Here is a 27,452-nt window from a genome sequence, read left to right as displayed (position 1 = left end):
AACAGTATCTGATTACAAAATATTCTGAGTATTTGTTTTTGCTATAAACAACTTTAATGTTTTTTCTCCTATTATTGATGGGTATTTTTAGTTTGGTAACTTAAGCAGTGGCAGAAACAACTTGGCAAATAATCAGTTGAAAATTAAAAGACTAAGTTCATTGAAAGCCTGATTATGAAAACTGGGAGGAAAAATGGAAAGGAAGGAGTACAAATAATATCCAGCTTAGTAGTTCAGAAATGAACATTAGAAAAGAATTCTTAATTAACTCTATGAAGTTGTTTTCTAATAAAACAACATATTCACTTTCCCCAGGAGATGAAACTTTTTGTAGTTATATATTCAAAGACCAAAGAAACTTAATTGAGATGCCTAAGACATCATAAGTAGGACTTGTTGCTATGACTTCCATAGCCAACATGCAGCTAATCAGCATCCATTGCCATCATTGAAAAGGAACTGACTATTTCAGTCCTTAGCTTTGTTTCTAAAGATGCAATGATCAAAACTGAAATTTGACCTAGAAGCTGTCATGAGTCTAAAGATGCATGACAAAAGATTTGGCAAGTGTTAATAAGAGTAGAAAAACAACAACAACAAAGCAGTCAGATTTCTCAAACATTCAGGGTAGTGAAGTACAGCAAAACCAGCCAAGAGCCTAACAGGCAAAGATTATACCCAATGTAGCGTGATGGGCAGGCTCATTACTCTGATTTGTTGTCAATGTTAAAAGACTAGTTGTTTTTCCATACTAAATAGCCAATAAATAAACAGAGAGCTACAGCCACTGGGACAGAGGAAGAAAGCCAGTGACAAAGAGAACAGAAGGACTCATCTTGAGGAGAGTAAACAGCTACTTGTACCTCAATTCTGTACTCCTTGCAGGAATTAAAGTCCTGCCTACCAGCAGGGAGATTCCACCTATACACTTTCGCATTAGAAATTGACCTACATATAGCCCACACATTAATTGAAGGCATCACTGAAAAATAAAAAGGCATAATTACAAATATTTAATTAGATTTTTAAAATATCTATTCAGAATGCTTTGTTTTAATTATGCTATGTTTTGTTTTAATTATGCTGTTTTGGATCAGTCCTTAACATAGATAGGAGAGAAATGAATGGATCTTTCAACCCCAAGGATAATAGCCTTCTTCAAACACTCATCATTTGAATTTTAAAAGCCAAGAAAAAACAAGGAAGGGGAAAAAAATAGGGTAGCAAAAAAGAAAACAAAATGGAAGAGAGCCTCAGGATTCTAGAGACCTAAAGGTAAGATTGTGAAATTTAAATTACTACAAAAAGAATCATTCTTCTTTACCCTTCATGCAAGTTATATCATGTAAATATTAAAGTATTAAAAAAAGAAGTTTTCCTAATTTTCAATACAGAAAACACTACTGACATTCCACCATTACTAATACTATCATATTTTCAGATAAATTTTAAATTTTTAGTTTTTGTTTTGATCATTGTAATTTCTACTAAGTTATATATAATCTATCCTTAGATATGTTAAATTATTTTATTTATAGTTACTTAAATACCTTTACATCTTTAGGTCAAATGTTACGGATTTCTGATTAGATTATGATAATCAAGGATGAATTCTACCTGAAAATGTTGATTGGAAGTTCAACTTAGATATGGAGTAAAGCCAGTAGTATAATCCTAGTAAATTTATTCTGTCATCTGTAAAGCTCATCACTTAATGCAGCTTCCAGGGAGGACCATGTGTGGTAGCAGGAAGTAACAGAACATCTTTCTGGACAAGTAGATCAATAAAACAATCCTGAATCACTGGGTTGATAAAAGTCATTCCAGATCATTCTCCTATTTTAATGACATGAGATATGATATAGAAAGTTTAACTAAGTGGCAATTATCAGAATTGTGAACGTTTTTAGTTTATGCCTGTTCTTGGGGATTCCTTCCACTTTGGATACCAACTTATTCTGTATTTTATTCTAACAGATAAAAGAATGTGTTGTCCTCTCATTATTTCTAATATCTCCTCTTTCCCACAACATCTATAATTAATCTGCTCAGATGGCAATCCCTGCCTGTCAAAAATGTTACAATTGCACGATCAAGTAATAAGATGATTTTATTAATCCTTACATCAAGCCTTCCTCTTATGGATACTGTAATAATATTTTGTACCAAGAGCCTAGGGAGTGAAGAATATTTGAGTAAGAATGGTTGGATCTGTGGTCATATAGTCTGCATTGAATAGAAAGAAACTTATGATAGAGTAGAGTAGACAGAAAGCAAATGGGGCATGTGTGTAATGTCTCTTTGAAGACAATGAAAAGGTTTAGAGTTGGGGGAAGGGGCGAGAGGGCAGAAAGGAAAAGATGCTGTGGCTAGCAGAACCCCCACTTTGCTCACCACCATGTCATTATTTTCATTGTTCCTGCAATTTCTACTAGGCTGTGGTCCCACAGGCACTTTTTTGTGTGTGTGTGTGTGTCTCTCATCCTAATTTTATTTTTATTTTTATTTTTAAATTTTATTATTCATATGTGCATACAAGGCTTGGGTCATTTCTCCCCCATGCCCTCACCCCCTCCCTTACCACCCACTCCGCCCCCTCCCTCTCCCCCCCACCCCCTCAATACCCAGCAGAAACTATTTTGCCCTTATTTCTAATTTTGTTGTAGAGAGAGTATAAGCAATAATAGGAAGAAACAAGGGTTTTTGCTGGCTGAGATAAGGATAGCTATACAGGGCATTGACTCACATTGATTTCCTGTGCATGTGTGTTACCTTCTAGGTTAATTCTTTTTGATCTCACCTTTTCTCTAGTTCCTGGTCCCCTTTTCCTATTGGCCTCAGTTGCTTTAAGGTATCTGCTTTAGTTTCTCTGCATTAAGGGCAACAAATGCTAGCTAGTTTTTTAAGTGTCTTACCTATCCTCACCCCTCCCTTGTGTGCTCTCGCTTTTATCATGTGCTCAAAGTCCAATCCCCTTGTTGTGTTTGCCCTTGATCTAATGTCCACATATAAAGGAGTACATATGATTTTTGGTCTTTTGGGCCAGGCTAACCTCACTCAGAATGATGTTCTCCAATTCCATCCATTTACCAGCGAATGATAACACTTCGTTCATCTTCATGGCTGCATAAAATTCCATTGTGTATAGATACCACATTTTCTTAATCCATTCGTCAGTGGTGGGGCATCTTGGCTGTTTCCATAACTTGGCTATTGTGAATAGTGCCACAATAAACATGGGTGTGCAGGTGCCTCTGGAGTAACCTGTGTCACAGTCTTTTGGGTATATCCCCAAGAGTGGTATTGCCACAGCCACTTCTTGAGGATGGAAAACTAGTAGGGAAAACTTAGTAGCCTTTGACTATGAATGAGATCAAGAGTGAAAACAGATTCAAATGGGTCCCAAAGCACTCTCAACCCACCTTCATGGCTATTTTCCTGTCCATCTTGGGCTATTCCCACAACTACCATCCCTGTTTCCTGACAAAGTTACAAGCCATCCAGCTTCTCTTCAAGGTACTTGCTTAGAAAATTCTTCACAACTGCAGCCTCCACTGATCCCTTCTATTCCTGGCTAGCATTTATCAATAATTAAACTTAATCTAGATCTTTTTAACTAGTCTTACAGAATTCTCATGTAGTTTCCTATGTGCACATTTTGCATCTCCAATAAAATCATAAGTGTTTTGGAATCAGAAAGTTAACTTATTCTGTATCCTACATCCTACATTACATCATGTGTGCAGCACGGGGGGTGGGGAGTATATGGTTTTCCTGTAAAAATACTTGTTCGATCAAATCTCATTAAAATAAATTTATGGGCAGAGAAGTTGTCTAGCAAACACAAGGTCCTGGGTTCAAAACTCAGAATAGTTTGAACTTCTTTTTCTCCAGGACAAGTACTTTTCTACTATGCAAGTTTTGGTGGCACTGCTTATGAAAATTCTGCCACTACAATGATTTTAAGATGATGCAATATGATATGTGAGTTGTCTTCGGTAATTTTAATTTTTTTGAGTTGAGTATCACTTTATCTCTCAATTAATTTAAAGAAGAATATATTTATTATGTTAGGTAAAGGGATATCTATTAAGGTAACTGCGAGATGAATGAAACTAATTAACTGTAATTTTTCTACGTTACTTGTATATCTAAAAAAAACAAGTACTTACTAATTGTGTATTTTTCTTAATCACTACTTTAGTATTTTCCTCTCTTGGAACATTACTCTGAATTTGTTTTCCTGATATATCAGTAATAGATAAAAGTGTGCTCTTCTTTTAAAAGGAAAAGAATGTGCAGAACAATGACAATGATAGACGATCTTGTCACACATCCCCTATATCTATTATGTAAATTTTTGTCTTTTTTTTGTACTATTCAGTAGAAAGGCCAACAAAGAAATGCAGAAAACCCTTCTGAATATTCAGTGTTTGTTATCTTTCTTCAAATCTTGCCTAAAGTAGATTGTTTACTTATTTTAACAGAAAACATCTTCTAAACATAACTTTGTGAAAGCACAAAGTTTTCTTTTGAATACTTAGTTTTCCTTTAACTAAACAAAAATACAAAATATTATACCCAAAAAGAGTAAGGCAGCAGTGAGCTTTATTGTATCAAATATCACCCCATTCCCTGTTTTGATGCTTCAAAAACAGTTTTGTTTAGGACACAGACCCTTAGATTTTAAATGGTGGTAATTTTTATCAGCAGAGGACATTGCCAGTGGGTAAGGTACCATATCCAGGACTTGTAACAACCTCAAAGTACACTATCTTATACTCACATATATAAAAGAAAAATCAAACATATGAAAAAAACAAGAACTTCCTCCACTAAAGAACAGTAGACTTCAAAAGTTTGCAGTGCTAACAGAATAAAAAACATAAATTTACTGCTAAAATAGATCAACTTATTCTCTCTCATTTTAATAATAAGCTAATGATACACATTAATTGTTTACACATAATATATAATCAATTAAAAGTGAACAGTGTGTATGTAAACTAATAATGCCTCAGGTTACTCCTAGAAACACTATATGTCTGGTGTTTTATTGCACTTCAGTTATTTTTTTTTTCTAATTCTCACTTGACAAAGAGTTTTTAAAGAATATCTAAGGATGTGAAAAAAGAAAAATACCAAATCCTGTGACTGAAGCCTTAGGAGTCTTCTCTGTCAGGAAATCAGGGTTAAACCATAGAGCAGTTACTAACACTGCACCATTATGAGACACATTGCTATGAAAGCATCCTATTCATTATCTGATAAGGGTGTGGTGCTAAATGTCATCAATTATCTTATTTAGCCAGTTGGTTATTGATTTAAAGGCATTTTTTCTGACTGGAATCTTCTAGACCAATTAATATTAGTCCTGCATTTACACTGGCAGAAAAGGTAACACAAGTCAGTAACATTACAGTTCTTTGGATACAATTGATTTCTACTCTAGTAAGTATTTAACCACAGTATGTTTCATCTCTTTTGATTCATTTAATAGTTTGATTATGTATCATTCGTCTCTGTATTCCTGCTATTCAAGATAAAAATAGTCCCCATAAATAAAATATAAGAATAATAAATACAATACAGCTGATAAAATGGACATGATATAGCTTACATCATGAAGGTAGCTTCCTACCTTCTTACCTTCCCCTTCTCTCTCCAGAGAGGACTGGATTAAGAAGTTGAAATAATGTTTTAAGATAAGAGTAAAGGAATAATAATTGTGATGAGTAGTGTAGCGGGCTTGATGAGGGAGAAAAGCATTCTGAAGTTTCTGTCTTTCAATGCATGTCCCAGACTTGCTGCCTCAAAGTCAAATCGACTGACATTAAAACTGCAGACCCAGCTCTTAAGCCCCAGTATTCTGACTCTGAATTGTAGAAGTCAGGACCCAGGAATGAGTACTTAATAGATTCTCTAAGTTATTCCAGTTAAAACAAAATCAGAGGTTCTAGAATAAGAAGGTGTATGAAAATAACAGAAGATATTATTTTGCTATCATATAGTATAGGTATATGTCTCTTAGAACAAGTGGTAAGTGACTAGTTTAACAAACTGAAGTGTTTACATATCATTTTACTTTCTGGGCTCTTCATGCATTATTCCAGTTATATTGTTTAGATTCATAAAGTCTTCATTCCTCAAGATGTGAGAGGGGAGTTCTTGTTTTACTTTGGGAAGTGAGTTTTGAGTATATGGTTCTACATTATCTATCTTCATTGCCTAACTTCTTTACAAACCATTGAAAATAGAATGACCTCAGGCTGGGTAAGTAATTCAGTAGTGCAGCAATTGCCTAACATGCACTAGACCCTGGGTTTGATCCCCAGTCAAAAATAAAAGGAAAAGAAAAAAAGTCAAGTCAAACAAGTTGAAAAACAGTAGAAATCTAATTATTAAGGCCTCTAAGTTTCTAAGTTAACACTAATTCTGTCATTGAATTTTAACTCATCTCATATATTCTAATTTTTCTTTGATTCTCAATTATCTATATTTTTGTAATCATAATTACAACTCTAAACTTTGCCAGTTAAACATAACAAAATGCAATTTATATATAAATTTTATTAAGTTGAATCTTTTGTGTTAATTTGAATATACCTTTTTCAAAAACTAAATATAGTTAAGCCTTAAATGATATTATGCCAATTCAAAGTATATAGTTTGTAAAAATAACACATTCTTGAAAAATAAAGAAATCCCCTAAACAGCTCATTACAAAGTATTTAGTTTATTGTGACAAGGGGATATTGAACAAAAGATTACTGCTAATTGACCTACATTTCAAATCTTGATGCAAGTTCAGTTCCGAACTAAAATGAGCAGTAATTTACATTAGCCTTAGAAGCTTCAAATTTGAAAAAAATAAAAAAGATTAGCTGATTTCATTTGAAACTATTTTGAGTACAGCTTATCCCAGTATTCTACCAACACATTTCCACCCAGGCATGAATTTCCACACTCAAATGTTTTTCTGTGAAATTTTTGTGTGACTATCTAGATCTCTTCATATTTCTAATTAGAGATTCAGTCATTTCTCATATGTGTTTAAAATGACTTATATGGAGCCTTCAATTGTAATATGAAGCACATATATAGTACATGATCTCCTTTAGGAATGAGATCAATTGGTCGACTGACCAATTCCTCCCGTAATCATGCTACCCCTGACTTGAAAAAGGACAGGTCAACCCAACTGTTGAATCTTTCTGTCTTGAAGACTTTTGTAGCCAAAACAACACAGCAGAAGTGATGTCCTGGGACATTTCCCTGATGCTTGCTTGTAAAACTCTTTGCAGCTTCTGCTTGGGTTTCTTAGAACATTCATTCTTATGTTCTTGGGATGCTGCTTCTTGGAACCCAGTCACCGTTTTGGGAAAAACTCAAAGATGGCACCAAATGAACTCCCGGCCAACAGACAGCATCGACTGCCAGCTGTATGCCTGAGCTGTCTTAGAAAACCAATTCAATCAGGTCTTCAAGTGCCTGAATCCCTAGCTGACACTGGACTGCAACAACGTATGAGACCTAAATGTGAATTTCTCAGCAGACAGACCACAGAACCACAAGAGATAATGATGAATTGTTTTAACCCACTTATTTGGAGAATAGTTGTTATGCAGTAACAGATACCCACATTAGTTTATACTTCTCTGGTTCGCAATATTATCAGATCATCATAATCGAGGGAAAATAACATACAACAGGTGAAATGATTCTTTAAAAGTATTGCGTAGTACTCTAGACTCTTTTCTAAAAAGTTCTTAATTTTCTTAGTAAAAGTAGTTCAACCTCATTTTTCTTACCTGTTTTTCCTCTAATTATTACTGAATCAAGATCTGAGCTACTTAAATTTAAACCTCTACCCATCAAACACAAAGGGAAACAAGGTTTCAAAGATTTACAAGACCCGCCAAAACATAAAGGATAATCTTCTGCTCTCCTCTTTCAAACTTTGGCACTTTGCACCTTGTTCACAGCTACTTCTAGGGTGTTACATTTTTTCTGAAATAAAAGTATGAGCTCAAGAAAATAGTATATCCCATTATTTTTGTCTAAATTTGTATACTATTTTACAGATTATTAACAACTCCGTTTTTACTGAAATGGAATGACAGTAAAACACTTCCATCTGATTATTTTCGCTTGTAAATATATATGGAATCTTAAATCTACACTGAATGTTAAGTTGTCACATTTCAGCCAGGTGTGGTAGCTCACCCTGTAACCCAGCATTCTGACGTTCATGAATTTCAGGTCAGCCTGGGCTAAATAGTAAAACTATGTCTCAAAAAAAGTCACATTTCACTGTTGTAATGTTAAGGCATTTAGTACAGATAATGTAGCTGGCGTCCCCCCTCCTCCAAACATGGTTAATACTTTCTCTGCCTGTCCCTCAATCACTATTTCCTATACTCTCACTTTCAAATAGCTAATTCATTATGTGGGTTTCCCTTTCACTGATGTTTGGTAACACTTAAATCTTTATTTTCCTTCTTATTCTTGTACCTTGATTAAATTCTCATTATATATTTCCAACCTAATAAACATTTTTCTTTAGACATCTGATCATCACCTGTTAACTGATATTTCAAAATTAAATTAATCAGCTGCCCAAAAGACACAGAAAAAAACCACCTGGTTTATACTTTAATAATTTTTTCAAAATACCTTCTTCCCCCATCTTAAAGTTTTCAGAACACCAGAGAATAGATGTTATTCATTGTCTTCCTCATTGCTTAGTTGTTAATTTAGTAAATTTAAGATGTATCTTTCCTCCATCTTTTGCTCTCCATAACCACTACTACCACACAGACCTAGATTTATACTAGATCTTTCCAGAATTACTTTCACAATTTTTCCTATCATCTCTAACCTAGTCTTTATTTTAAATACACTCTCAATTTATATTCTTTACACACTAATTTTATCATAAAAACCTTCTGTACTCTATTTTCTATTGTGTAATTCCAAATTCTTCTGGCTGTTTAGAAAGCTTTTCACATCATAATCCATCACTGACCCTACTCCATCTCTACTGCCCCCCAGAACTACTTTACTTCCTTTCTGCTTAGAAAGGGCCTCATTCTATCCCAGAACATCTCTCCCCTTCCCAAATCCTTCATACCCCTCCAAATCAAGTTCACTATCACTCTGTCTGTGAAACTTTCTGTAATAATACCTATTAACTAAATAATATTCAACATTTTATAACACAACAAAGACTAATAGGGTCAGAGTATGTATTTATGATATATATATAGGTCAAGTACAGTAGTAATTGATGTGTTTAGGGAAGAAATAAAATATTCCTAACCTATCTCTTCACTGGAGTTCAAAATTCCACAATTAGAGAGCTTGGTGGTTAAAATTAACCTTACAACTAAAATGTAAATACTCTTAGCAAATGATTAGTTTTGTTTTTTAACATGAAATATTTTTAGTAACCTTTCTAGGCAGGAGAATTTTGGAATAAAGCAAAACCCTCCTGAATGCCCACACAAATCAAGGGAATAACTGAGGAAAGAAGAAAAAAAAAAAAAGAGTAAGAGATGTCAAAATCTCCACTTGTGTACTTTGCAAATAACATTTTTTTTGAGAATTAGCCTTGCACATTGTAGATATAATTATGATAATTCAGACTATTTGATTAACCAATTACTCTAATTCTTCCACAATGCTAGAATAAGGATTTCTTGAGACAAACCAGAAGTGATTGCTACCTTTACCCCTGCCCCAATGCCATCATTTTTCTTTCTTTAAGTGATCATTTTCTGTCATCATGATACCAGGGAAACTGATCAGCTTGCTGGATCAGTTCAGCATTCTTCTTACACCATTTTCCCCTGTTTTCCTGGGAATCTGGACTCCAGTTTTGAACTTCCTACTTCCCGTACCACCATTAAATAAAAGACATACTAAAGACATACTAAGTAATGATGGTTTTTTCACAAGTAAATTAAAAGGAAGAGGAAAATTATGACCATAAAGACCAAAGGTTTGCTTGCTACTTTCTGAACATATTTCTTTCCTTCTTTCTCTCACAATCACCCTATCTGCTCATTAGCTCTCCCCAACTTTTTCCTGGACTGCTTTTGTTGAATCTCTGTCTCTGTTCTGAGTCCTGGCTTCATGCTGTCACTGTCCACTGTTATTTATCTGTTCTTTTCTTTACTTGCTTGACCTCTGGTTTACCATTTGCTTCTTCACCCCCTTTCTCCTACTCAGTACTGACACCTACATGAGTTTTTGGTGACCTCAAATGCAACAGGAAAAAATGTAGTCCATTCCTGGCAGAAAAAGAAATAGCCAAGTTTTAGGTTATCTGTTAGATTACAGACAGAGAGTTACAAATAAACTCCTAAGTATTGTAACAACTCTGTTACTAACTCTACATCCCTTCCTACGGCACCTGTCTATAATTTTAGATGAGTAATTTATCCATAGCCATTGAAGTAATATCCAGAACCAATTATTTATATTATAGTTTGAGAAATAACTAACTTCAAAATCATTAGTAATTTACCCTTTAATAGCCAGTTCACTCAAGCTTAAGTTTATAAGGGTAAATGTTGGCATTCTTTCTAAACATTTTATGTTGGGTCCAAATAACATTTGAATACTTTTCATAGAGTCGATGGATAGATCACATCAAGTCAGTTATTTTTGCTTTTCAATTATGAAAGTTTTTTCTCCCCATATGTTATTCTAACAAGAGTCTATCTGCCCAAGTACAACCAAAGAAAGAAAGATCCTGAAGTAAGTTTCACCACACTTGGGAAAGGGCTTTATTTTTCTTTAAAACCTGAAAATATTACTTCCATTTCAAAAAACATTTAAAGGCAATCTATTCTGGAGATCATTTCCAACACTGTTTTATTCAAAGGCCCTAAAAATAAGTCTTTCTAAGACTCTTCCAGGGTCAAGAAGAGACTATGAATGTCTTGATCAGAGCTAACATTCATAGGCAAAAATGTCCTCAGTCTTCTCTTTTTCTTTTCTTCCAAGTTGGCCAGTGTCTGTAAACCCAACCCATTAGTAGTCAAAGCATCCCCTAACTCCGGAGGCTGTGGGAATTTAGGAATTTCAACATGAGCACGTCAGTCCGAAAGACCTGCTTTCCTCTTGATGAAATCCTCACAACAAAGGATAAGGGAAAGGCGGGGGGAGGGGAGCGTAAGGGACTTGGACCGGAAGAAGTGAGTGCACTGGCGTTTGAATAGTAAACCCCGGCTGCTGGAGGATCGCTAATCTGTAACCTTGGAAATGCAGCATTGCCCGGGTTCTTTACGCATTAGCTGAACAAACCAAACCAAGTCCCAGGAGTGGATAATTTCTTCTTTCCAGGTCTCTCCCTAGCTGTCCCAATTTTTCTCACTCACTCTTCTCACCAGATCCCAATTCTCCCGCTGGGTTTGGATCCACTGACACCAAGTTCTGCACCCTTCCACTCCACCCCAACATTCTTGGAACTGATACAAGCACCACAGCTGACCTCTGTAGAAGCTGGAGCGGAGCTGAACTGTGCCCAGTTCTCGGTTCAGAGCCCTGAACCACTTTGGACACCCTTTAACTACACCTTTATTTACCCACGCCTAGTTTAGGAAGAATCAATCTTCAGCTTTAAATCTTTCGTGCAAATGGACACTCACTTTACCCAGGGACTAGAAATTGTCTCCAATCTGGGGTAGATGGCTACCCCAGCGCCTTCCTCTACCCATACTTGTAAGAGCTGCAAGTTTTAAGAAGTTTCCCTAAGTTTCCATTTCTAGCTCCCCGTCTCAACTCGCTCCCCAAATTCCGCATTAAAACGTGGGAATGGGTGAGGATAGAGACCTCCCTGGATCCTCTAGCTACCTCCCATCTCATACCACACCCAGCACAGTATGCGGGACCCCCGGCGCCTTCCTTGCCCAACTGTAAATTGCCTAGCGCCTTCCTCGCCTCCTGGTTCCCAGGAAAAGTCCAGAGACAGGATCTGCGCGGCGGCAGGGGTAACGGGAGGGAGGATGGAGTGGATGCAGCTGAGGACCTCAAGCATTCACTTTCTACAGCACCGTCCCCAGGCGAGCCTTTGGGCCACTTGTCCGCGCCCGCCCGCGCACTCACCCATGACCAAATGTCCTCCTTCTCCTGAAGTCCCCAGAGGAGTGCAAGTGACTCGGCGCTGCGCGGGGCCACGTCCTCCAGGCTGCTCTCAGACTCTTAGCCAGTGACAGCCTCGCCCCTCCCCGCGGAGACAGCTCTCAGGGCGCCTGGAAACTCTGTGGGCATACAGACCCCTCCCTCTTTCCACCTGCCTCTTCTGGTTGAAACCTACTTCCCGGGGCCTCTCAGTCTCTCCCCTCTCCCAGAGGCCGGTACCTTGCTCCCTTTCACTTTCAGAAGAGGCTTTTGAAATCAGTTGTCTCCCTTTAAGTGTGTTAAATACACATCACGCATCACACACACACACACACACACACACACACACACACACACACACACACTGCCTTAATACCCACAGGAGTGACAAGTTAGTCAAGGAAATCTATAAAATGGAATTCTAGAAACGATTATTCCAGAAGAAAAGACAGGTTTGATAAGGTAATTTTATATTCCCTAATTTTTCCTTATCTTCAGTGTAACTATTCTTAGTAAAGATGTGTATAAAAACAAAAAGAAGAGAAAAATCTCCCATTTAATTTATACTTTATCATCTTTTCTTTCCTCTACATTAAATGTTTGTTTTGATAATCTAATATGATTATAAAGTCCTAAAGTCACACACACACACACGCACACGCACACGCACATGCACACACGCCTGATATGCAGAAATCACCTGGAAAGTAAAGGACGAAATCCAAGAGGGGTTGAGTATTGCTGAAAGAGCACCAGGCTTGTTAGTGGAGAAGCTGGAGTTGTGATTCTGGCTCTACCACTCATATAGTGGGGCTCAACTATCCTGGAAAATGAAGGATCTGGAAAAAAAGTATTTCTAAATTCCCTTCAAGCAATATATATGTAATTCTATGGGGTTTTGACCTAGTTCTTTCAGGATTTATACCGAAGAAGTTATTTCAGTAAATCAATCCCCAAAGTGTCTTAAGCTTCTTTTTCATGAAGTGCATACCCCAAAGTATTCGAAACTATGCCCGGAGCAACTGAAAGAACAAACTAAAGTGGACATGGCTACTAACCTGGAGGAAATTGCTATCTAATGGAAAAGACATGATATGAAAAATAAATGAGAATATCTTTAGCAGAATGCATGGACAAATACAGATCATACCACAGAAACATGTGCACAATCCTTTCTCACATAATGGAAGAGGTACAATCCTGGCAGGGATGTTACAAATGCTTTTCAGTTAAATGAGAACGCAAAGTCATTCTTGTGGGAGGAGAAAGGAAGTAGCCGATAAAAGTTAAGAGTGTTCAACATATCATTGAGAAATGCATCACCATTCTGGAAATTGACAAATATGAATTGTAATTATAGCAAAGCATAATACCCAGACATTGGTTCAATAAAAATAAGTGATGACTTTTGCTCAGGCAATTTACCACTTATTTCCTGAGAACTTATTTGAAGATAATATTACAATTCTAAAAATTAGAACTCTTCTTCGTTTTTCCACTGGAATCTTTCATAATTCCAAAATACAAAATAATGATAATTATAAGACTATTAATAATATGAACTAAGCACAAATGGGTGTCCGGAAATATTTTAATGGCTTTGTACTACCTCACATAATTCTCACAACAAAAATAAATACTGTTATTTCTACTTTATAGATGAAGAAACTATGTCACTAAGAAATTAAGCTTGACCAAATTCATCTAGGAGCAAATGGGAAGGTGAAATTCATACCCTAGCAGAAATATTCCAGAGCCTGTAACTTTAAACAGTTCACAGTATTGTATCTCAGTATCCAGGTAGACTACTAAATGTTTGAAAACAGATGGTGGTATTTTTCAATACCGAGTATAACATTCTTAAATATTTTAAACATTCCCAGCAAATTATAAAAATTTTGAAATATACTAAAGATACAAATCATCAGATACTGCCAGCATAATCAAGATCATGATACTGTTTCTCTTTTGGCTTATTATAAGTGAATATACCAACATTTTGATAAGTAATCTGTCTTACAGTAACAATGTAAATGGGAAGTCTATCTCACTTGAGACTTAATTTCATAATTTTATATAGACATTCAATAGGAATATGTCAATTCATTGTTGCAACAAGTCCATTTTATTCATGACTTTAGTTCTCCAATATTTCTCATTTCTCATTCTCATTTCCCATCATCCAATTTTCAATTAAGTCCTAAGGTTCTTCTTCCAAAATATCCCCTTGACAGAGGCCTCACATTGTCTTATTGCCTAGACCTCCTTCTATCAAGTCCTGTGGAGATGTGACTAGGACTTCTTTTTGTAGAATATGGAGGTTCTTAACAAGCACTGGATTCAAAATTGAGGCTTTAGCTAAAATTCTAAAATTCTGAGCAGAATGAGAACTTTTCACTGCACAACCTATTGCAGACTAACGGAATATGATCTAGACATTCAATGATTATGGGTCATTGGCCATTTTATGTCCTTGTCAGATATCATTTAAGTATTAGCAATGGTTTGATTGAGTGCAAATGTTAGATAAGAAGAAAAGAACAGCAACAGTAGGAAATCAGAACATGCAAATGTTTAATAACTGTGGACCAGAGGAGTTCATAAAGAGAATTGAAAAAATAATCTCAGGTTATACAAAGAGCCCAGAAAAACTCTTATGAGGAAAGTTTCAAGCAAAAAGTGGTCAGTTGGAATAGATTCAAAAGAAAGACCAAATGAAGATGAGGACTGACAAATTCCATTGGGATTGGAAATTAGGAGGTCATTGGTGAAACATTAGCAAGAGTATTTGTAAACAAATTCAATGGGTTCACATCTTGGTGAGTACAAAGCCAAAACAAACATGTCCAAGAAATAAAACAGTGAGTAAGATTTATCTCCTGCAGCCAGTAAGGAGAGTGCAGGAGTTATTTCCAAACTAATGCCCTCCTTGAACAAAGGAAGCATGGATATTTTATTTAGGGAGCCTATCTATATATTCCTATAGGAAAGCATGTTAGGGACAGGCACATTCCTGAGCATGCTCATTTTAAGGACTGTAGTTAAAGAAGGAAAGATGGAGGACACATTTCGGGACTCAAAGTCGTGGAGCAGGTGTCTGAAAGATTACAGTGGAAGACAGGAACACGTTTGGGCATGCTCAGCTTCTGTTTTAAGGATGGCAGACAGGAATGCCTTGAGCATGCTAAGCTTTTGTCATAAAATTTAGGTGAAAAAAAAGGAAAGGACACTTTGAAAACACATTAATGTAGCAGTTTACCACTAATGATTCCTACCTAGCTTAGCAAGAATGTAAAAATGTTTACTGTGTCAGTGAATATAGAGGTGATGGTCTTAGAAGTCTCCTTTCAGCAAAGTGAATACATATGATCTAAAAGAGAGAGGGGGAATCATCTAGAGAGAAAAGTAAAAAATTCCTAATAATCTGAGACAAAAGTAGAATTTGAGAGAGTAAAAGGTAAAAAGAAGTAAAATTAAAATGAGTATGGAGCTTTGGGGCAGAGGTGGACTAAACAGAGGTCTGATGTCTCAATATTCTTTAGGCATTAGAAAAGAGAAAGAACAAATTAGGGCTGTATATCCACTTAAAAGTAATGAAGCAAGCCCAGAGTTAGTGGCTCATGCCTATAATCCTAGGTATCCTGGAAGCAGAGAGCAGGACAATCACTGTTCCAAGCCAGCCTGGACAAATAGTTCATGAGAACATATCTAGAAAATACACAACATAAAAAAGGGCTGACAGAGTGGCTCAAGTGGTAGAGCACTTTGAGTGAGTATAAGACCCTGAATTCAAACCCCAGTACCACCAAAAAGAAAGAAAGAAAAGATAATGAAGCAGGCCAGGCTCATGCTGCTCATGAGATGGAGATTTCTAGGATCATGGTTCCAGGCCAGTCCTGGAAAAAAATAAGAAGACCCCATCACAGCAAAATAGCTGGAACTGGTGGCATGCCTGTGGTCCCAGCTACTAGGGAAGTCATATGTAGGAGGTTTGCAACCCTAAGCTGGTCCCAGGCAAAAGCCATGAGACCTTCCCTGAAAAGTAACTAAAGAAGAAAAGGACTGGGGGTATGGCTCAAGTTGTAGAGGCCTGTCTAGCAATCATAAGGCCCTGAGTTCAAATGCCATAGTGCATAAGATAGGGAGCTGACCACGATATAGAAAAGAAATATTACATAATGCTGAGGCACTTGCTGAGACTGAACATACATTTATATCTATGTCTTTGTGGTTACATTAGCACTGTGTAACAGAATGGATATTGGTGAGATAAAACAGGTAGCTGGATTAATACAAAGCTGAGACAACACTTAGATTCCACCTCACCCCTGTTAGAATAGCCATCATTAGAAACACCATCAACAACAGGTGTTGGCAAGAATGTGGGGAAAAAGGAGCCCTCTTACACTGCTGGTAGGAATGTAAACTAGTACAACCACTCTGGAAAAAAATTTGGAGGCTTCTTAAAAATCTAAACATAGACCTGCCATTTGATTCAGCAATACCACTCTTGGGGATATACCCAAAAGAATGGGACCCAGATTAGTCCAGAGATACTTGTACACCCATGTTTATTGCAGCACTATTCACAATAGCCAAGTTATGGAAACAGCCAAGATGCCCCACCACTGATGAATGGATTAAAAAAATGTGGTATTTATACACAATGGAATTTTATGCAGCCATGAAGAAGAACGAAATGTTATCATTCACAAGCAAATGGATGGAACTGGAGACCATCATCCTGAACGAGGTTAGCCAGGCCCAAAAGACCAAAAATTGTAGGTTCTCCCTCATATGTGGACTTTAGATCAAGGGCAAACACACAAGAGTCCATATGTGGACTTTAGATCAAGGGCAAACACAAGAGGATAGGACTTTGATCACATGATAAGGCGAGTGCATACAAGGGAGGTATGAGAATAGGTAGGTAACCCCCCCCCAAAAAAAGATAGCATTTGATGTCTTCAATGCAAAGGAACTAATGCAGAAACTTTAAAGCAACAGAGGCTAATAGGAGAAGGGGACTAGGAACTAGAGAAAAGGTTAGTTTGAGAAGAATCAGCTTAGAAAGTAACACACATATGTACATGGAAGCAAAACTAGTAATATCCCTATATAGCAAAAACCCCTGGTCCTCCTTATTATTGCTTATACTCTCTCTTCAACAAAATTAGAGATAAGGACAAAACAGTATCTGCTTGGAAGTGAGGAGGTAGGGGGAAGTGGGGAGTAATGACCCAATCATTGTATGCACATATGAATAAAGGAAATTTAAAAAAAGAAAGAAAAAGCTGAGAGCTTTGTGGAGGTTATGTACAGAGATAGAAAGAAAAGGGAGTTAATTCTATTGACAAAAAAGAAAAAGAAAACACAAACCAACAAATAAACAAGTTCTAGTGATTTGTTGAGTCTGCACTAAAACAGAAATGAAGAAGACCTTAGGTCACTATCAGTAGATTGAGATTTAAAAAAGGGTGCTGGGGAAAGTGAGTAGGAGGGTGAATACAGTGCAATATAATGTGTACACATGTAAGTAAATGCAAAAAAGATACCTGTTGAGACTACTCCAGGAATTAGGGAGGGGGAGATGAAGGAGAATAGTTGAGGAGGTGAATTCATGTATGATATATTTGATACATTATAAGAACCTGTGTAAATGCCACAATATACCCCCACCCAGCACAACAACAAAGGTAAAAAAAGGGTCAAGGTACTGAAAAAAGCAGATTCATTGGAAATAAGGAATAATGGGGATGGATGAAAACTGGTATTCCACTATATTAGAACGTTAATGCTATATTAGAATTTAAGGTTACAGAGGTTGAGAAACTTGGAATAAAAATGAGACCCAGTGTAAGATCAAAGAAGTACATTTGTAAAACTCAGTGAAGGTAATTGTTCCTATACGGAGGCAAGACTTTGTAAACAGGTGTTGGGAGTGTCATCAGTTAAGTAGTAAACTGCACCACAGTGATGGAAGGTGTTGAAAAGAAAGAAAAAAATCTAAGTACAAATTAAGCGACATAATACATTTGAAAGACTGAAAATTTAGTTACACAAATATTAATTGCAATTGGATATTACTGAAGATAATGAATGATAACAGTCTATGAATAGCCATAAAAGTGAATGATAAATTGTAATACATTATATATGAAAATCAGTAAGGAGGAAACCATGGATCCCTGAGTGAGGTAACAAATGATGAAAAGGATGGTGTAGAGAGGTCAACTTGGTTTTCTACCAAGTGGAGATTCCATCCATGAGATTTATATTATTTTTGTTTTGTGTTGTTTTCTCTTTTGTTCATTTGTTTAGTCTTATAAATATCGGGGTGGTTGTGCGTTAGTTATTGCTGTGACAAAATATTGATAATCAATTATAGGAAGATAAGCTTATTTTGACTCATGGTTTCAGAAAAACCAACACTTCAGCTCTCAAATATAGTCCCCTTTACATTTGTCCCAATTCCTAAGATGGTTTCCCTTCAGGAAAGTGTTTTCCTTTTTGTTTTCAGTTATGTCTGTGTCATTGACTTCATTCCTTTGGGCCTGTGGGAAGGTAGCACATTGAACATGATAGAACAAGATGTAAACCTCATGGCAGCTGAGAAGCAAAGAAAGAAAAAGGAGGCCAGGGTCCCTATGCCTCCTTAAAGCATATGACCCCAATGACCTAAATTCCTTCTATTACACCCTATCGCTAATGTTTCTGCCACTTTCCTACAGCACAACAGACTGAGAACAGAGCCTTTTATACATGAGACTTTGGGAACCACTCCAGATCCAAACTATTACACAGATGTGACCCTCAGGCCTTGTTTTCCTAGGAAGAAAAATCAACACTTCAGCTCCCAAGTACAGTTCCCTTTACATTTGTTCCATTCCTAGGATGGTTTCCCTTCAGGGAATTGTTTTGCTTTTGTTTTCATTTGAATCACAAGGGAATTTTGAATGATCCAGGACCTTACCTTTGCAAAGGTATAATTGTCTTGTGATAGCTATGAGAGTAAAGCGTATTTTTTTTAAATTTAAGAACAGTAAGCCTGCTTTCTTCATGAATTTATTACATGCAGTTTTGAACATGTAAACTCAAAATAAGTTTTAAAAATCAAAAGAAATTTCAAAACCAAAAGTTTTTAATGTGCATGTGCATTCTGCATCTCGGTTGATATGGAGAAGCTCTTGGTCCCAAGTTATTGTTAGTGGTATTGAAATCCTTGTGTGATCTGCTCAGTGTTTCCTTGCCCTTAATTTTGTGAAAATATGCCTCCTCAAAAGCAAATAGTGTCCAAAATTCAAGGTAAAAGTCAATGTGCTTAACTGAAGGGATACAGCGAAAATTCAAAATTTGTTGAAAGGCGGCGTGTCTTTTGCAGAAGTCGAGCAGCAATATGGAAAAAATGACTCAAACATCCTCAGTAGAGTACTGAGCATCCTAACCATATGCAGCCTCCTGGGAACCAAACACCCATTGATATCAGGGGTCCCTTGTATTTAAACTCCATTATCATATATATATATGTGTGTGTGTGTGTATGTATATACATATAAATATACACGTACACACATATATACATACACTTTGCTAATTGTACTTATTCATACAGAACGTTCACCTTCATGCACAAATGTGGAAGTAAAGAAGGGTAAGAGAAGGGAAAATGCCCTTAGGAAAAAGTCAGTGCCTGCCTGAAGTTTGATGTAGGTGAGCACCAAGAGCTAAGCCTAGTGCTAGAGCCTGAAGTCTCTTCTCTTGTGCTCTGATGGCTCCTTAAGCTTAGAGATAATTTGGAGATGATGCTTTAGAAGCTCTTGAAGGTGCTGGATATTTGTTAATTTGAACCCTGTACAGAGAACACACATCCCTGACAGTTTGGACACCTTCATCCTCCTTTGCTCTGTATCCATCGTGCTATGCACAAACAGCAGCTTGTACTTTTTGTTCATCTTCTACTTATAGCTGTTTGAATACAAATCCAACTGCTCCTAGCCATTTCATCCATGGAGCTCATGATTCTTGTGCTCCATGTAAAGTACAAAAGCACAGTTTAACCTCCTAACATGCTTTGTTGTTATATCTCTGTCTTGCCTGCTTCTGCTACTCACCATGTGATGTTTGATTGCTCCACTCTGCCTTAGCTTCATTGCTTTCCTCTGTTCATCCTGAAACGTAGATATCTGTAGATCAAGGTGAACAGTCTTGCAATGGCTCTTTGAAGTCCTTGGCATTAGTAGAATGGTTGGGGTCACACTCTCAGGCAGATTCTGCTGGTTTTGTCCCTGCCTGTACTGCCTATAGTGAAGGACATTTCACTGAGAGATACACACTAGGATGGGTTAGTTCCAATATGGGCTCCAACATTGTTGCTGGTGTTGTGGTTGAAGGGGGAGAGGAAGCTACAAGGCCATGCTGGGGAACTGTGCTGTGTGAGGGTTCTCTTCATCTCTGATATGGTAGGAGACTAGCAGGCATTTAGATAGTGCTGCTGGCCTTCCACCCTGACTCCTGGTCCTGATTCTCAGGCCACTTTTATGTTGCTACTCTGACTATCCAGTACCCAATCCCAGAGCCCCTTGAAGTTCTATGTATTAAAAGGCAGGAAGCTGCCAAGTAGCCAGTAAAGAATGACTCTCAAGCGGTACACATCCATGGGGGGCTGTTACACTTTTGGCCCAGGAAGAGTTCTGGGGCAGCATAAGAAGGGCTGTCACAGATGGTATCCAGTTTGTTGCCAAGGTTAAAGTTGCTGTGCAGATTAAGTCTGCATGTCAGCATTAACCTGTAAGTCCCTAGGGATAATATACTTCTGGGGACAGTACTGAATAGCAGACACTATCTGGCAGAATTTCCCCTGGGCTTCCTTCTTTTTCATGCTACTGTGAGGCACGAGGTAATAGAGCAAACAACTTCTCTCCATGGACATCTTGTGGAAGTTACACAGCAACCAACCACAGCTGCTTATAGCCAAAGCACAACTATGGCTCCTAAATGTACTATCCCAGCCACAAGTGTTTCAAACAGCTTGAGCTGGACTTTTTGTCATCACAAGCTTCAATGAACTCTAAATGATCCTATAGACATTTCCACCCAGATCAGAGGAAGAGCACTCAACTGATGAGTGATCACCATGCTCTTTTAAGAGAAAGAATGAATCACTGATCTTTTAAACCACCAAGTTTTAAAATGGTTGGTTACATATCAAAAGGTAATTAACATATTTCCTTATCCATTACAAAAACACTACACTGAGGCAAGGAAGCACAGAAAAGAAAAGGAAAAACACCAATAGGGCTACCATCATTTATCAATCCTGAAAGTGCCCTATCCCCCTAGCTCTTAATTGGCTCACTACCACCTACAGGAGTGTTCCCTAAAATTGAAATAAGCATATACGGTTTTTAAGTGTGAACTAAATTAGATGAAAAGGTGAATGGGGAACTCAGATTCTGAGAAAACACCAATTACAGAGCTAGTAGGAAAAAGAAATCACGCAAGGAAAAAAGCCATACTATTCTGTGACAAATGCTATAAAATGGATTTGATTACTTGAACTAACCATAGCAAACTGGTAAAATTATGCACTGGTTTATATTACAGCAAATAAATAAGCTCAAAAGAAGTTATGAAGCTATAAAGCCCTGTCATCATCATTATTTTTCTTTTGCCTCACTGATCTTTAAATTACATGAAAATAGCTTCAGGCATTACTAATGAATTATTCAAATCACAATAGGAGATGTCTTATTTATCTGTTGGCCATAATCATGTTAAAAATTACATTGACTGAGGAATAGTAGTCAATTTATTAAATCATTTTTATATATAAAAGGCCATGTTTATCTCAGAGCCAATACTTTACAAATAACTTTAAGAATTTTCAAAATGTGATTTTCAAAAAAAAAGATTTTAAATCCTTGCACTTAAATATATTTAAGGTTTTTATCAATTTTGAAAATTCCTTGATGATTGAACACTGCATATTCTGTTCCATAAATATATTCAATTTGTGATAATTACATACTCTAAATATCCATCTCTGAAAATAAAAGTGATTCTATTCAATAAACAGAATAAAACAGCAATTCACAAAGTGGGAGAAGAATCATTACAAATCATATGACTATTAATGGATTAATAGCCAAAAAAATAGAGAACTCTGAAAATTCAACAACAAACAAACATCTAGATCCAAAGTGAGCAAGGGACTTCAATAGACATTTCTTCAAAGAAGATATACAAATAACCAATAAGCACATGAAAAGATGCCCAACATCACTATTAAGGAAAGGCAAATCAAAACTTCAAGGAGCTCAGAAGAGGGGGTGGGAGGGAGGTGGCCCAAACAATGCATACACATGTAAGTAAATGTAAAAATGACAAAATAAAATTTAAAAAGTCCATGGATGTGGTAAAAAAAATACTAGGAGATAATGCCACATTTTTGCATAATGGCTGTGCAAAAAGAAGAGGACCATAAGTGTCAGCAAGGATATGACATCATTGAAACCTTGTGCACTGTAGGTAGGAATGTAAAATGGTACAGCCACTGTGAAAAACACTATGAAGTTTCCTCAAAAGGTTTTTAAAAAGAATTACCATATAACCCAGGAATTCTATTTTTGGTTATATATTCCAAATAACTGAGGCAGAGTGAAGGGGATGCTTGTACATCTGCCTTCATAGAATCAATATAGCTAAACCATGAAAACATTTCAGATTTCTATTGATGGATGAGTGGAAAAGAAAATGTGGTAAGTACACCCAATGTGAAATTATTTAAGCCTAAAATAAAAGGGGAATTCTGAGACATACTACAACATGGATGAAACTTGAAAATTTTATGCCGAGTGACATAGGTCTTTTAAAAGACAAAGAGTGTATGACTTCACCTACATGAGATACTTAAAGTAGTCAAAATCATGGAGATAGAAAGCAGAATGTTGATGTTTAGGGGCTTGGCTGAGAGGGTAATGGAGAGTTATTGTTCATGGGTATGGAGTTTCACTTTTGCAAGATGAAAAGAGGTCTGGAGATGGATGGTGGTGACAGTCACACATTGTAAGTGTATGTAATGCCACTGAAATGTGTACTTAAAATGGTTGAGATGGACATTTTTATGTGTGTTATGCCTCAAGAAAAAAAATTGATGAAAAGAATTCTTTTTAGTTAAACTTCTTATTGCTTAACTCTAAGTAGGAATGCTAACTAGAACTGGGACTCATTAGGGATTGAGAAGAGGAGTGGGAATGTGTGGAGGGATCATTGCAAATGTCACTGTAAAGATAAATATATAAAGAATGATGGACAATATATACATGACTTCCATTGGCGAGGATGCGGGGAATCTTACACTGTTGGTGGGAATGTAAACTAGTACAACCACTCTGAAAAAAAAATTTGGAGGCACTTAAAAAGCTAAACATTGATCTACCATTTGATCCAGCAATACCACTCTTGGGGATATACCCAAAAGAATGTGACACAGGTTACTCCAGAGGCACCTGCACACCCATGTTTATTGCAGCACTATTCACAATAGCCAAGATATGGAAACAGCCAAGATGCTCCACCACTGATGAATGGATTAAGAAAATGTGGTATCTATACACAATGGAATTTTATGCAGCCATGAAGAAGAACGAAATGTTATCATTCGCTGGTAAATGGATGGAATTGGAGAACATCATTCTGAGTGAGGTTAGCCTGGCCCAAAAGACCAAAAATCGTATGTTCTCCCTCATATGTGGACATTAAATCAAGGGCAAACACAACAAGGGGATTGGACTTTGAGCACATGATAAAAGTGAGAGCACACAAGGGAGGGGTGAGGATAGGTAAGACACCTAAACAATTAGCTAGCATTTGTTGCCCTTAACGCAGAGAAGCTAAAGCAGATACCTTAAAAGCAACTGAGGCCAACAGGAAAAGGGGACCAGGAACTAGAGAAAAGGTTAGATCAAAAAGAATTAACCTAGAAGGTAACACACATGCACAGGAAATTAATGTGAGTCAACTCCCTGTATAGCTATCCTTATCTCAACTAGCAAAAACCCTTGTTCCTTCCTATTATGGCTTATACTCTCTCTACAACAAAATTAGAGATAAGGGCAAAATAGTTTCTGCTGGGTATTGAGGGGGTGGGGGAGAGAGGGAGGGGGTGGAGTGGGTGGTAAGGGAGGGGGTGAGGGCATGGGGGAGAAATGACCCAAGCCTTGTATGCACATATGAGTAATAAAATAATTAAAAATATATATATACATGACCTCCAGCCTCACAAAGTTATAATTTGTCTTCTCTGCCACAAATTTTGTTACTTCATCGGAGGCTTACCAAATTTCATCTTGGAATGAACATGAATGCTAATACCCTTTCAATAAACATAAGGTAAGAAAAAAAATAAGTCAAATTTCAATCATCAAAAACCATGGAATGTATATACAAGATGCTATTAATTGAACCATTACCTCAATAAGCAAATATTAAGCACATATGTGAAGATACAAATCCAAAACTACAGCAAGTTATTGTTCCAATAAGTACAGATCTGAAAGCATTAGTGAAGCTTTCATTCATATGGGCATTGTTTGGTGATAGCGTTAATAATATGGATGTTACATTTAATTAGTAACAAACCACCAATAAGTGTCAGTTCAGAGATCCATGATACATTTTTTTCTTTTTCCACTTTTATTGAAAAGCACTTTCAAATTATCTTTTTACTATCAGCAATTTATATCACCTTTTTAAAAGACAAAGCCTTCTCCATTTTTTAAATAAGCTATAAAATTTAGTAATATCCAGAGATGAAGTATATGAAAATTTAGAGGTAATGTTTGTCTATTGGTAAAAATTCTCACCCTTCATCTCTCTATGTTATATTTATATGCAGAGAAAAATTTCTACAATAAAGCAGAATCTAGTATTTCAGCTTGTATGTCTACATAACTTTGTAAATGCTTTCATTGTCATGACTACCTGCAAACATATATTTTTAAAAGTTTTTTTGCCTGGTAGTGTTGTTACTTAGGTCATACTTTCCTTAATATTCATATAATAAAAATAAACTCTTTGAAATCATGGTGCTATGTAGTTAAGAAAAAGAGATAAATTCAAATGGGAGTCATTGTGATTTTAACACAGTGTCTTTCTACAGCCCCTTCTCTCTGCTGTTAATATTAGAGTACTGTCAAAAAATTGACTCAGACCTGATGAATTTAAATTTTATGAAGAAATCTAACCCCAAGACAGGGAATGGAAGCATTCACTTCTCTTAAGAAAACACTCCATTCCATTTATATAGTCACATTTTGAAGTATTTAACATCATTACTTTAAACATTACTGAAATATTGTTAATGCAAATAATTAGTCTTCATATAATAAGGAAATAAAGTTTAAAATAGCTTTTTACCAAATGACGAATATGAATTTTAAAGAAATTTAAGATACAACTGCTGTGGAAAAGAAATGGGAACACAAAATCCATTAAGAAAATAATAAACTATGGAGATGATAAAACAGTTATAGAATATATATTATTTCTGATTAAAGCAGAGCTATTATGAAATTAGCTAATACCATTTGGCAGCAGTTATAGTAATAATTGATTCCTAAAGAATCATTAGCAGATGCTAAAACTAGTGAATGAAAGTGTGATGAACAGAAGATAATTAAATGTCTTAATTTCAAATTATCTCACAGAATATACTCAATAATTACAAAGGAAAATAATATAACTTTACATGGAGATAGTGGTTGTGTCACTCAGCTTCCCAAGGCTATAACAAAATATCTGAGATAGACCAACATAATGGAGAAAAGGTTTATTTTGGCTCACAGTTTCAGAAGTTTCAATCCATACTTGTTTCGTTTGGTTGCTTTTAGAACTGTGGTGAGATAGCACATCATGGTGAAAGAAGATGCATGGGAAAGCTTTTCATCCCATGAAGGCCAGGAAGAAGGAGGAGAGAGAGAGAGAGAGAGAGACAGAGAGAGAGAGAGAGAGAGAGAGAGACAGAGAGAGAGAGAGAGAGAGAGAGAGAGAGAGAGAGAAAAGAAGAAGAAGAAGAAGAAGAAGAAGAAGAAGAAGAAGAAGAAGAAGAAGAAGAAGAAGAAGAAGGTGGAGGAGGAGGAGAAAAAGGTGGTGGAAGGAGAGGAAGAAAAGAAGAAGGAAGAGAGAAAGAGGAAGAAGGAGGAAGAGATAGGAAAAGAGGTCAGGGAAAATGAGGGGAGAGGGGAGAGAAGAGGAAAGAGGAAGGGCTGGGACAAAATGTACCCTATTGGGGAATACCACCAATGGCCTGCTTCTTCCAACTAAGCCCCACTTCCCAAACTTTCCACCATCTCCTAACATCCCATTAAGTTATGAATCCATCAATGGACTAATCCGCCAAAGATAATGTCAGAGTCTTCATGATCCAGTCACTTCCCAGAGACCCCCACCTCTGAATACTGATCCACTGGGACCATGAGACATTTCAGATCTAAACCATAACAATGGCAAACACCCCATTTGGAAATGGTCAAATTAATATAACCATTAATCAGACACACTGATATATGCCTCCTGTAAGATGGATGCATAACACAACATACTTCTGTGATATTCTGCCTAAAATGCATAAACTAAATCCATTCATGTTGAAATGCCTCATAAACACAAGTTTAAGAACATTCTATAAAGTAACTACCTATATTCTTGAAAACTACTAAAGCTATGAAAACTAATCAAGAAACCCTGAGTAATGATCCAAAGTATGGCAGACCAGAAAGACATACAACTGACAGCAATGCATGATACAGAAATTTCTTTTGCTATAAAGAACATTATTGGGAAAACTGGAAAATATATGAGTATTATTGGAATATACAATAGGTTAGGCAACAATATCAGTGCTAGCTTTCTGATTTGAATAATTACGCTTTGGTTACTTAAGAGGATGTGTTTGGTTTTCAGGAAATACTAAAATATTTAAGAGTATGGAACACCATGCTTGATACTTTGTTTCAAAGCAGAAAATAAATGTGTGAAGATAAAATTATACTGTGTGTGTATGTGCATGCATGCTTGTGTGTGTGCATGTTTCTGTGTATGCATGTGAATATGAAAGAAAAACAGTAAAGCAAAGCAAAGGTATCAAATATTAACATATGGAGAAACCAGGTTACAGGTACAACGAAATTCCTCTTACTGTTTTTGCAACTGTTCCATCAATGTGAAATTATGTCAAAATAAAAATAATTTTTATATTTAAGCACTGCTTTTTATCTTTTCCAAGCAATATCATTTGTTATGATCATCACAGCCATATTTTTAGT

General features: G+C 36.5%; 2 protein-coding genes across 9 annotated transcripts in view; one reads left to right on the top strand and one right to left on the bottom strand.

Annotated features, from left to right (window-relative positions):
* The window catches only part of Gpm6a (glycoprotein M6A), a 304,616-nt gene extending 292,344 nt beyond the window's left edge, over positions 1-12,272 (bottom strand). The window contains exon 1 of the mRNA XM_074054947.1: positions 12,115-12,272. Within this exon, the coding sequence (XP_073911048.1) occupies positions 12,115-12,118 (4 nt within the window). The 5' untranslated portion in view covers positions 12,119-12,272. The remainder of the gene's footprint in view (positions 1-12,114) is intronic.
* Positions 794-27,452, top strand: part of Wdr17 (WD repeat domain 17) — a 154,665-nt gene continuing 128,006 nt past the window's right edge. For 6 of the 8 annotated variants that reach the window (XM_074054942.1, XM_074054938.1, XM_074054944.1 and 3 more), the window contains exon 1: positions 795-1,275. The gene's annotated coding sequence lies outside the window, so the exon portion shown is untranslated. Of the gene's footprint in view, positions 1,276-27,452 lie in introns of all 8 variants that reach the window. The other 2 variants (XM_074054937.1, XM_074054941.1) reach the window with 1 other exon arrangement.

This window comes from Castor canadensis, chromosome 14 (genome assembly GCF_047511655.1).
Source record: "Castor canadensis chromosome 14, mCasCan1.hap1v2, whole genome shotgun sequence".
Classification (NCBI taxonomy): Eukaryota; Metazoa; Chordata; class Mammalia; order Rodentia; family Castoridae; genus Castor; species Castor canadensis.
Note: the sequence above shows the minus strand (reverse complement) of the source record. Positions and strands in the feature narration are given on the sequence as shown.